This window comes from Pelmatolapia mariae, linkage group LG3_W, assembly GCF_036321145.2.
Source record: "Pelmatolapia mariae isolate MD_Pm_ZW linkage group LG3_W, Pm_UMD_F_2, whole genome shotgun sequence".
NCBI classification, from domain to species: Eukaryota; Metazoa; Chordata; class Actinopteri; order Cichliformes; family Cichlidae; genus Pelmatolapia; species Pelmatolapia mariae.
This window is the reverse complement of record NC_086229.1, coordinates 59,693,472-59,705,295: the sequence shown is the minus strand read 5'-3', so window position 1 is coordinate 59,705,295 and position 11,824 is coordinate 59,693,472. Positions and strand designations below refer to the sequence as shown.

Sequence of the window (11,824 nt, the reverse complement as noted above, 5' to 3'; positions counted from 1 at the left end):
TTAATAGTTTTCTTGGTATGCAGCAAAAATGAGCAGACGATTCCAATGGTGCCAGATTTGTCTTATTTATGTCACAGAAGTACTCATAGTGTTTAAGCAAAAGAACATTTAAATAAAAAAGACATTTTTGTTTCTTAGGTGAAATAACCAACACAAACAATATAATATGTTCCTCAATGTGTTTATTGAGTAGTGGAGGACAGTTTGCATCAACTCATCCTTATAGTTGTCACACATAACAAAAAAGGACAGATTGCAGCATATTTACTCACAACTAATTAGGTTTTTTCTCTTACTTTTGTTGGTAACAAGTTTATCTGACATCCCCAACATATTTTTAATACTTGCATTGCTCCTGCATTATTATAGCCTTGTTTTTTAGTTCTCGTTACAGTTTATTGACACTTAGTGTTAGTTATTTGTAAATCTGCATGTCATATACCATTTATTTTGGCACCTTCTTTTATATGTTATGTGCATCAACACTCTTGGATTATCTGGAGGCAAAGTAAGGCCTGATCTTCATGCTAATAGCCTTGAGCGAGTACCAGCTGCCCTTCCAGTTCATCCACACCACACCATCATCTGTGCCATGCTTGGCCATCTGTCGTGTGTAGGCTCCTCCAATGTAGTACCGCCCATTGGGATTGGCTGAGTGGCAGCGATTGTACCACCAGCCACCTCCATCCTCCTTGGAGCACTGTTTGGTGGGATTACCAGGGGTCCTGATTGGTACGGACAAGAAGAGTAAAGTTAAAATGTGATATTTCTGAAAAATTCTAAATCTGAGTTATTACCATTTACGTTTATTACATACTATTACATATTTATTATTTATCATTATATTTTTACTATTGTTATTATTAATTATATTACATTCAGATGCTGGTAGATGTATTAACTACTGCCACATTTAGTTTATAGAGGGGTGTTAAAGCAATCAAAATCCTTTTAAACATATTTAACAGACTGAGTTGTGTAAATTTGTGGGTCATCCAAAATGCTAAGATGGGCTTGATTTCTTTACATTTTAGTAACAGGATAATTAGCTATGACAGCTAGTATTCTAGTATTTATATTTTAAGTAATAATTTATTATTTACTTTTTTTAGGATACCTACCAGTTGTCGTTGTCTCTGTCGTAGGTACTGAACATCATGCCATTGTGAATGGTCATAGTACGGTTTTCACCAAAGAGCTCAAGAGATCCTTCCAGGAAACAGTTGCCAGCATTACCAGAATAACCACCAACAGCAAGCACGTAGTTGGATGTCTCTGATTGGACAGTGAACTGGTTGTACTGGGCATGGACCTGATTAAAAGCAGAAACCAGTTTTAATTTAATTCCTAACTGACATAGTCATTAGAAGGAGTAGGTGAAAACACTTGTAAATATTTATGTAATATTGCATTCATGTCTTACTGATAATTAACTATTAGACCCTAACCATTAATGCAAATTCCAATTTCCTAAATTCCAAAATATTTTTTTTGGAAATTGCTTCTTTTTTTTAGATCAGCAATTCAAAACTGTACACAATTTGCTTTATTATCAAATAAACAAATTTCTACATTTAAAATTCACAGGAGTCTACAATTATCATGCTTAAACTTTTTCACTAATCCTATGATCATTTCTCGCACCTGCCAATCCCCTTAAAAGCTCACCTTGGCTCCTGTCCAGTCCTCCATCTCGATGAGAACCTCAGTTGGACCCATCTTAGTCAGCTGACTGATACGGTCATTACCCAGCCAGTATTCACCTGTAGGCATGTAAAAAGGTATATTACAGTAGCTATTACAGTAACCATTAAGAAAAGGTTAGAGTACATTTTTGTCTTGTGTTTTAACTGTCTTACCAGGAGTCGCACAGTGACCCTTGCCAGAATCAAAAGCAATATTTCCAAATCCACGGCGATATTCGTCCCAGCGTCGACCAAAGTCAACACTGCCGTCAAGCCTATTCTGGATAAGAAGCCATCCTGGGAACAAATTTAAAAAAGAAATCTAAAAAAGACAAACCTTAACTGAAAACCATTATATCACAGTAATGATCAAAGTAAAGTCTCACCTCCATTCTGGGAGGCCTGATCACAGAAAACCTTGTATGGAGGGTAAAAGGCATCAGGCTGGATCATATACATCTGGGAATCTACTCCTCCCCGACGGAAGATGTCCTCACACTCTTTACCTAAAACAAAAGAAAAAGCTTTAACATCTGTGGAGCTACTAAGTCATTCAGGTCATGATAGTCTTAAGCGTTTGAGTTTACAGCAAGTGACCTCTCTCTAACTTCTTTTGGCATTTCTTACCAGAAACTACTGGTATGGGACATTTAGTCTTGCACGGCGTCTTGCACTCATCCCTCTGGGCCTGGATGGCCTTCTCCAGCTTCTGGATCTTCAGCTTGATCTTGTCCAGGACCCCCTGGAGTCATGACATGTTATACTTTAGAACAAGGGTGATTGTACTGTTTTTGTTCTCATTTTCTGTCGTATAAAGTCTATATGGTTCCTAAACTGATAGACACACCACATTATTATAATTATACTATTATATGTATACTACTATGTCACTTCTTATTTACCTGCAATACTCTGATATTGGAAGGGAACACAGTATCCACTATCTCTTTGATGTAGGCGTGCTGTTCCTCCACTCGGTCGGTGTACTGACTAACTACCCTGCTGTTGTCTAAGAGTACAAGGAAATAGAAAAAACATGTTCAGCATTTCACATTCTCATATATAATTTTAAGGCAGGCCTTTTTAATGAAACCACTAGTATTAAGGAATAGTGTTTATTTGTTACCATGGAAACTTTTTTTGCTTCCTTTCTAAAAAAAAAAGTGTATTTAATTAGATTTGATTCACTGTATTTCATTCTTTTTTTTTCATTAACTTGTAACACTCATAGAATTACTGGCAATTAGTTAGAATTAATATAATGTAATCTAAGTACAAATTAATTAAATTAGGTAATAGTTGTAAATAACCTTTGTTTATTTTTTACATTTATAGTGCTATATTGCAAATTTCTTTTGCACCGTTAGATACTCTTTGCCTCTCCCTCAGCGAGTTGGATATGCCATTGACGTAGTTGAAGACAGTGTTGGAGGACCGAGACAAATCATTCACCTGAGGCTTGAGTTCTGCAATGCTCTGTGTAAAACAGTTAGAAAAATCAAAAATACTGGAGGCTGAACTTAGTCTTTTCACAAAGCAAATGATTTCCCATAGTTGGTTTAAACTCATATCCAAACCAAACCTTATTGTGCTTATCATGGCTGCAAACATTTTTGAAAATGTTTGCTTGGAAAGATCTCAAAGATGACAACAACCGCCCTTTAAATGATTGCATAAGTTTGGTTTACCCTCTTGACATTCCTCTCTTGCTTCAGCAATGTGGTCTTTAGATCGCAGCCAGTGGGACACAAAACACCCTGATGGACAAAAGGAAAACAAGTTAAGCTAACTTATCTTGACTCACTAAAATACATGTTCTTTGGCTTTGTTCTAATTTTCTGACTTCAAAGTAGCTTATTGATATAACTTAAAGGCAATAAAAACTACATCTAACATTGGCAATTAAAAGTTTCCCAAGAACACCCCAGTCACACAGACGTGGAGCCAAAATGGAGACCCCCTGAACACTACCAGCAAATAGAGCAAATTGTGCATTCTTTGGACAGCTGGCAGAGTTTTGATGGAAACTGCTGGTTTTCAGCTAGATGAACCTGGTCACAAATAGGCATATGGTGCTTTCTTTCTGCGGTTATCCCATAGTTTGCATGGAAGACGAACTGCAAGCATTGATCATCTAATTGTGGCAGACTTTGCATCTTATTTTTCATGTTTTTCAAGTAATACTTGTCTTCAAACCGTGTAGTGAAATGGTGGTGGTATTTTACTGTGGACTACAGTCTTGACTTTTAAATGTTTCTTCTTATTTGTACATTCATAATAAACTGAAGACTAAAATTAGCACTTTTTACATTTCATTCCATACTTCCATCTAAAACACAAGTACACACTCAAATAGTTACATATCCTCACTATCTGCACATCCTCTACAGAGAAAATATCAAAGTACAGTATGACAGGAAAATAGCAGGGGCACCTTAATGTCTGTATAGTTGTGCAATATACTGGGATATTTATATTGGAGCTATTTGTATCAATTAAAGCTATTTTGTTACATTTTGTAACTATGCAATATATTGTGTTAATTCATTTTGTTTAGTTAACTAAACTCCAGTACAGTAACTTTTCTTTTCAGCAATTGTGGTTGCTGGTCCTGGTCCTGACATCACCTAAGACGACTGGCCCATATTTAATTGTATGTGTGTTTTTGTTATCTTTTTTCTTTTTTTTTACCATTTCCTCTGAAGCATGTGTACATCCTCCTGCATCGGGCTGCTCAACTTTCTCCTGGATCTGTCGGCCACCAACTGGAGCAGGAGTGGGGCGCCCACGATACCTTAATTAAAAAAAATAATAAAATACACACAAAAAACACAAATATGCTGGTGAGGCGTTATTTGTATTTGTATTTATTCGTCCGCCTCCCCTACAGTGGCACCGCAGACCACATCCTGCCATATGGTATATTGTGCATGAGCTCCAAAGGACAGCTATAACAAATATAAAATGCTTATGCTGTATTAAATCAAGTGTATCAAGTCTTAAAAAAAACTCAAAACAAAGCCATTTTGCTGTATTTCACAAAATTTTATTATTAATTAAATTTTATTGCCAATTTTATACTTGTAAGATTTAATTACATTTCATCTATATCATAAAGATGGCTGCATTAGATTTTGTTTCTTTTCATTGTTTTTATTTCTTTTATTTTAAAAAAATGCTCTACCTGCTACCGCCGCTGACAGGAGGAGGGGCATATCTATTTCCAGTGAAGGTCTCCCTGCCCTTTTGTAGTGGGCGGTGACCACGAGCATCTACAGCTGTTCCAGAGACCTATGAAGAGGGAAAAAAAGAAAGAAAAAGTAATGAATGATAATTTAATATATGTAATATAATTATTTTATTCAATTATATTTTAATTATGAACAATATTTTTTATTGTTTGTTATACATACTGTTCCATTTGATTCCGGTGTTGCCTGTGGAAGATTTTAAGAAACTGCTGTGAGTAAAAGATTTCCTCTCATTTCATAAATGTTCTTTTAAAGACATATTTCAAATCAAATCGTGGCAGTGAGAATACTATCAAAACTATGCTGGACAACAAAAAATATTAAAATTAAAGAAACAATGTATGCCATAAACAAATATGATTATTTATTTGGAATTATTACAGATCTGGGTTAATTAAATCATGTTAAAAAATGCTACATTTATTAGACCACGTCACAAAAATGAGGAAGCACAAATATTTTATAAATCCATCAAAAACTTGTCATCTTGATCATAAAATAATAGTGTGCCTTATATTTTGTTTTCTAAAACAGTATATTGGAAAATATTACTATCAACAATATTGTTTTCCAAAAATTATATCTTAGCAATAACAACACAATTTTGATTAGAGATTTTACGCATACTGGTGGATTAACCATATGATAAGCATAAAAAATGATTCTGGTTATTACCAGTACTACTACTCTTAATTTAGGGCATAACTGGCATAAAACCTCAAAACATTCGGTGGTGGTCAGACAAATTTGGTAAGCACTGTATTTACATTTTGAAAAAGTAAAACTTAAAAAAAAATTTAGCTCCTAACTTAGATCTTTTTTTAAAATTATGTGTAATCTATGTTTTAGCACCATTTGACCATTGAGAATTAGAATTGAGAAGTTCTAATATGTGCAAAGTGAATAAAAGATAAACCCAACCAAAATAAATAAATAAATAAAAATAAAACAAAACAAGCAATGCATTTTTGTCCAAGTCCAGCATTTCTCAGTAAAAATAGACTCAATTTATGAAGAAACGTATTTTATAAAATAATATATCAGATAGACAGGTAGATATTTTGTTAATAACACAGCTGAAATTTTAAACATAGATCTTTACACAGTGTACACTCTTTTAAAAACTAACTGATACACTATGAAAGTAAGTTTAATATATTTTATTGACTATGTCATTTCATCAAAGGAATTAATCAAGAAATTTTGTGATTGTAATACAAAAATGTTTCCACTTTGGACATATACTCACCAAGTCATCGTCCTCTTCGTTATCAAAGTCAAGGTCCTGTGCCCAGGCGACATACACACACAGATAAACCAACAGCAGTATCTTCATGGTGTACTTTATGAAGTTAGTCTTGTCAAACTCTGTCCAAACTGCCTTTTCTCTCCCAGACATTTGATTTTACCACATATTTATCCTCCATCTCTGCACATGCGTAGGCGTCCTCCCCCACTTATATTGATCTGTTCCGTAACTGTTGGGACAGTTTACCCAATCTTAGTCACTGCCACACCAGGTAAGTCTGGGGAATGTCAATGAACAAAAGGGCAAAGGGGCCGAAAGGCAGAATGCCACAAAATGTGGTAACTTGTGTTTTTAAAAAGCTGTTTCTATCTAGTGAAACTTTTTCAGAACAATGTTATGATAGCAGCAAAAACATCATTGCTTTAAAATAACATTTGAAATTCTTAGCTTCAGGAGTGGCAGATTGGTTAGAAACGTAGTGGCCTTAACTCAACTGTCCTTTAATATCAAAAACATAATATTAAGGAGGAGAAATTATATAACATATTCTTTGAAGTGTGAAGAATGTTTAGTGTTGGGAACTGTCCCCAGCTCTCCTTGATTCCTGTTTACTTTTGTTGTTTTCATTAGTCAGAAAGGAAAATGCAGAAAATGTACAGTGAGAACAGTTTTACGGTTTTCCCGAAGAAGTTGCAGTGAGTCATGCATTGATTGGAGATTAGGATGTTGAAACAACTGATATTTGTTTAAGTCCAAAAGGGTACATTGTACAATGTTATGAAATCACTAATATCAACACAGAGTCATGCATGCATAAATGTGTGCTGTTAGACAAAGTAAGTATAATGTATTAAAAACCTTTGTTCTTTAACCTAGTTTTTAGTACATTGTTACTTTGTACTAAAGTGTGGCAGCCCCCACCCACTGGAACTCTCTCCCATATAAGAGTCACAATACCTTTCTTGGAAGACTCATTGGAGTCGTTCAAGAAACTTCTCAAAACTCACCTCTTCAACAAAACAAAACTTAACCTCGAGCCTTTTTAACTACTAGATACTCTTGTGTAAAGAATCCTTGGGTTTCTTGAAAGGTGCTATAGAAATCTAAGTTATTTTAAAGTTATTATTATTGTAAACAGGTGGTTTTATAGTAGCTGTTGGGTGAGACTGATCAGCATCCCCACACAGTAGGCTTGGGAATTAATTGATATCTCCATGATGTTAGTGTGTTAACTGAATGGTTTGTGTCTTAACCAAATAAACAAATACGGTAACATATCACTGTAGGAAAAAAAATTTCTGACACAATACAGGTGTAATCAGTGTATGTATGATGTAGGAATGTCATTCAAATAGTGTCCTCAGAGTGCAGATTTTCTGATCAATGTATGTCCCTACAATGTAGGTTTTCAAAGACATTAGGTTTAGTTGGACCAAATTTCTATTGTGTGACAATAAACACAATTCATTTGTGTTGCTTTGTTTTTATTGTGTTTTTTATACTTAGAGTAATTGAAACATGCTTGATTATACAAAAATAGATTATTAGAAGAATTTGATCCAAGTTCACATGCACAAATGATTTGGATTTATATCTAGAACTGAACCAAATTCAGTAAACAACTGGTTGAACAACAAAAACTACCCCTAAAAGATGTGTTTAATACCTATTGATTACGTTTAAAAACATAAAACAAAACAAAAAAGAGTAAGAAACAAATTTTGTGGGGCTGTCACGTGTAGTGCGTATAGTCATCTGGTCTGAGTTCAGATCCTTTTCGAACAAACAAAGGGGAAGGCGTCATTGCAGGTTGCAGTGCACCACTTCAGATTATCTGCAAAAACAAAAAAAAAAACAAATGTGAATTTAAGAATTTCAAACTGGAATTATAAATTGTGTGTTTTAGCTGATCCTACTATCGGTCAGGGTCATTTTGTAGATTCTTTGTGACTGAATATGTGGCTGCTCTTATGTCAATACATTGTCAAAGGTGAATCTGACCGAGCTATTTTCTAAATGTTTCTAAAAACTTTGCTTTGGATGAGGTGTGGGGAAAACATGGAGGTCTCAGAGGGAGCAGGCTTAAGATTCTAGCTCACTGTCAAGCACCTAGCAAACATTAGTAAGCAGCTAATGCAGAGTATTTTTCCACCTTAGACCTACTCAAACGATTTGAATGGCTTTGATTTTCCTTTAGGATATTAAAGTACAAAAAGTGTGTAAATAAAATACATTAATAGTAAACCCAATCCATATATTGTCCTTGCTTTGTAGATGTTCTAAGTGATCAGTCTATTTGAGATGTAGATATGTTAACTGACCAGATGTGCTAACTCGTGTCACTATAATACAGATGTGCTTTTTGACTAGTCTACTTATAATATATGTGTGCTAACTGTCCCAGCAATGCATGTGTACTTACTGGCTAGTTTTCCCCCAATATAGGTGTACTAAATGAACACCTTTATCTAGTTACACTATTTTGTAAACTGTAGTTTGTAAAGTAATGTAAAACCCACCTCGACATTTTTGTCTCCACTTAGAACATAAGTAAGAATAACAGCAGGCTAACTTTATCTGCATTCGTATTAGTTTGTTGGTATGTGTACATGTGTGTGTATTTATGTGTGTGTATAGCATTACAATGGCAATTTATCTTCACGCAGATGCTAGCTGTCTTCTTGGTGTTGTCATGGTCATCATCATCGTCATCTTCACTGTCCTGCTCACTGGTATCATCATGGCTGTCCTTCTTGCTGGATTTGCCATGGCTGTCTTCCTCACTTGTATCATCATGGCTGTCTTCCTCACTTGTATCATCATGGCTGTCTTCCTCACTTGTATCGTCATGGCTGTCCTTACTGGATTTGCCATGGCTGTGCTTCTTACTGGATTTGCCATGGCTGTGCTTCTTACTGGATTTACCATGGCTGTCTTCCTCACTTGTATCATCATGGCTGTCTTCCTCACTTGTATCGTCATGGCTGTCCTTACTGGATTTACCATGGCTGTCTTCCTCACTTGTATCATCATGGCTGTCTTCCTCACTTGTATCGTCATGGCTGTCCTTACTGGATTTACCATGGCTGTGTTCCTCACTTGTATCATCATGGCTGTCTTCCTCACTTGTATCGTCATGGCTGTCCTTACTGGATTTGCCATGGCTGTGCTTCTTACTGGATTTGCCATGGCTGTGCTTCTTACTGGATTTACCATGGCTGTCTTCCTCACTTGTATCATCATGGCTGTCTTCCTCACTTGTATCGTCATGACTGTCCTTCTTACTGGATTTGCCATGGCTGTGCTTCTTACTGGATTTACCATGGCTGTCTTCCTCACTTGTATCATCATGGCTGTCTTCCTCACTTGTATCGTCATGACTGTCCTTCTTATTGGATTTGCCATGGCTGTGTTTTTTACTGGATTTACCATGGCTGTCTTCCTCACTTGTGTCGTCATGGCTGTCTTCCTCACTTGTATCGTCATGACTGTCCTTCTTACTGGATTTGCCATGGCTGTGCTTCTTACTGGATTTGCCATGGCTGTCTTCTTCACTTGTATTGTCATGGCTGTCTTCCTCACTTGTATCATCATGGCTGCGCTTCTTCCTGGATTTACCATGGCTGTCTTCTTCACTTGTGTCATCATGGCTGTCTTTCTTACTAATTTTGCCATCACTGTCTTCTTCAGTTGTATTGTCATGGCTGTCTTCTTCACTCGTATCATCATGATCGTCATCATCGCACCAGTCTTCATAGTAAAACTTGGAGCCATCAATCCACATCCAAAAACCAGGCTATGGACAGACACAAACATACATAAATAGTTAACTTGCATAGCTATATCTTAGGTGGGATTTTGGTAGTGTTCAAGTTTGCAACTATTTAATTTTCCACTGAAGTTGTCAGATTTCAATCCTGACTAAGTATACAGGCATGGATTATAACACTGATTTAAAAAAAAAAAAATATCCATACATGGACGGCACTAGTGGCACCAGCCCAGGTTTCTGGGAAGTTGTCGGTGTCCCCTCTGGTCAAAGACTGGACAAAGTGGTTTTCCTCATAACTGTGAATGGATGCCAGGTTGCCGCCATCGAACTGACAAAAAATCTGGTGGGAGCCATTTTGTAATTATTACAATACATATGAACAACTGAATAAATAGTATGTCGTATTCATCATCTCTATGAGAGCTCACCTGAGCTTCAGTCCATGTCTTTGGGGTGCTGATATAGTTGAAACACCGGTCACCAAATCGAGACCAGCCGTCTGGGCAGTCTGAGTCCCCTATCACTTAAAAAACAAACAAATTTTTTTAAAAAACAAAGTCCAAAGCAAACAAATTAAAAAAGCACAGTTATACTTATGCTTGAACATTTTGTGTGCTAGATCTGTTAGTTATATTGCACATGTTTTTGCTTGTCTTGTACAGGTTTCTACTTTTGAATGACTTAGTGTGATGTGGGTACACATTGCTAAAGCCACTCACTGCAGTTAACAGGTGGGGTCCCAGGTGGTGTTGTTGTATTCGGTATCTTCTTTCCACTCACAATGTCAACGCACCAACAGTACCCGGTAGACGGCGAGCACTGCCTTGGGAGGAAGTTTCCATCCTCATCACACTTAGGGCAGAATGATCCAATGCGGTTTGAGCAATTCAGTTTTTCATAGTAACAGTGGCCTTTATCCCAGGACGTGGTGGAGTTGATCGGAGCGGCTTGGCTTATTGCCAGGACAGTGCAGAGTGTAAGTGACACAGCAAGCATCTTCATGATGATCATGAAGATGATGATGGAGGAAGTTGACCTTCAGACAACACATCAAAATGTTAAAGTCTTGAGTGGGATTTTGTTATAACAATGCGCTGAATATTGGAATATGCTGAATTTTAAGTGAAGCCTATTTTGACTTTTTTTCCTATTAAGAGATTTTACTTTGTAAGTTTCCAGGCTTACAAAAATTCTCTAAAAAGGAACAGATGTTAACCAAACCCTAACTCTAGCACTATATCGCCAAGCTTCCTGTTGTGTTCGGGTCTAATCTGACTGATTTACAAATTAAAAAACTCATAAATATTGTGTTTTACATCTGATTGCCTCAAGGCCCCATGACTTCCTCCACACTATGCACTTGAACATATAAAAGTGATGAGCACCTTTTTCGTTGAATTTTGAGTGTTTTAATGAATTTTGTTACATCTGTGGTGTTCCCGGTCAAAATTGACCGCCATAGGAAGTGAATGGGAATCCCCCCCCACCCAACCCCTTTGGCCTCTGACTTAATGTCCCACTGAATGACCAAATGAAAGACCCACTTTTATGACCTACTGAACAACCCACTGAACAGCCCATTGACCCACCCACTGAACTGAATTTGGTGATGAAAAATGTTTCTTATGTTAATTTAACAGCTGTTAACACTGACTGGTCACTTACTACAGTAATGGGGGTGGGGGTGCACACAACCACAGGGCTAAGCGTGATCTCAAAAAACATAAAATAGGCAAAACACAAAATCGTCACGAACAAGTAATCTATTTGTTTTGGAGCATGAATTGTGTTGTTTATTTTATTCAAAATTGTATAGCACTTTTCTAGTCTTACTGTTTTCAAAAAATGATATTCAGATAGTAATCAA

General features: G+C 36.4%; 1 protein-coding gene across 1 annotated transcript; it reads right to left on the bottom strand.

The window, feature by feature from the left end:
* Nucleotides 1-493: 493 nt before the first annotated feature.
* Nucleotides 494-6,272, bottom strand: fgb (fibrinogen beta chain). Its single transcript, XM_063469707.1, has 12 exons — nucleotides 6,186-6,272; nucleotides 4,870-4,976; nucleotides 4,377-4,479; nucleotides 3,374-3,442; nucleotides 3,047-3,161; nucleotides 2,588-2,694; nucleotides 2,313-2,427; nucleotides 2,072-2,191; nucleotides 1,860-1,982; nucleotides 1,669-1,763; nucleotides 1,122-1,312; nucleotides 494-725 (listed from the first exon to the last, which is right to left on the bottom strand). The coding sequence occupies exons 1-12, from the start codon at nucleotides 6,270-6,272 to the stop codon at nucleotides 494-496; spliced, it is 1,464 nt and encodes a 487-aa protein (XP_063325777.1).
* Between the last annotated feature and the right edge of the window lie 5,552 nt (nucleotides 6,273-11,824).

Bases quoted from the DNA above. Each gene is read 5' to 3' on its own strand.
- fgb (XM_063469707.1), bottom strand. From the start codon at position 6,272: ATGAAGATACTGCTGTTGGTTTATCTGTGTGTGTATGTCGCCTGGGCA. The intron at 3,162-3,373 runs GTAAACCAAACT...TGTTTTACACAG, and splicing joins AAGAGAGGAATGTCAAGAGG to AGCATTGCAGAACTCAAGCC. The intron at 1,764-1,859 runs GTAAGACAGTTA...ACATGCCTACAG, and splicing joins GGGTCACTGTGCGACTCCTG to GTGAATACTGGCTGGGTAAT.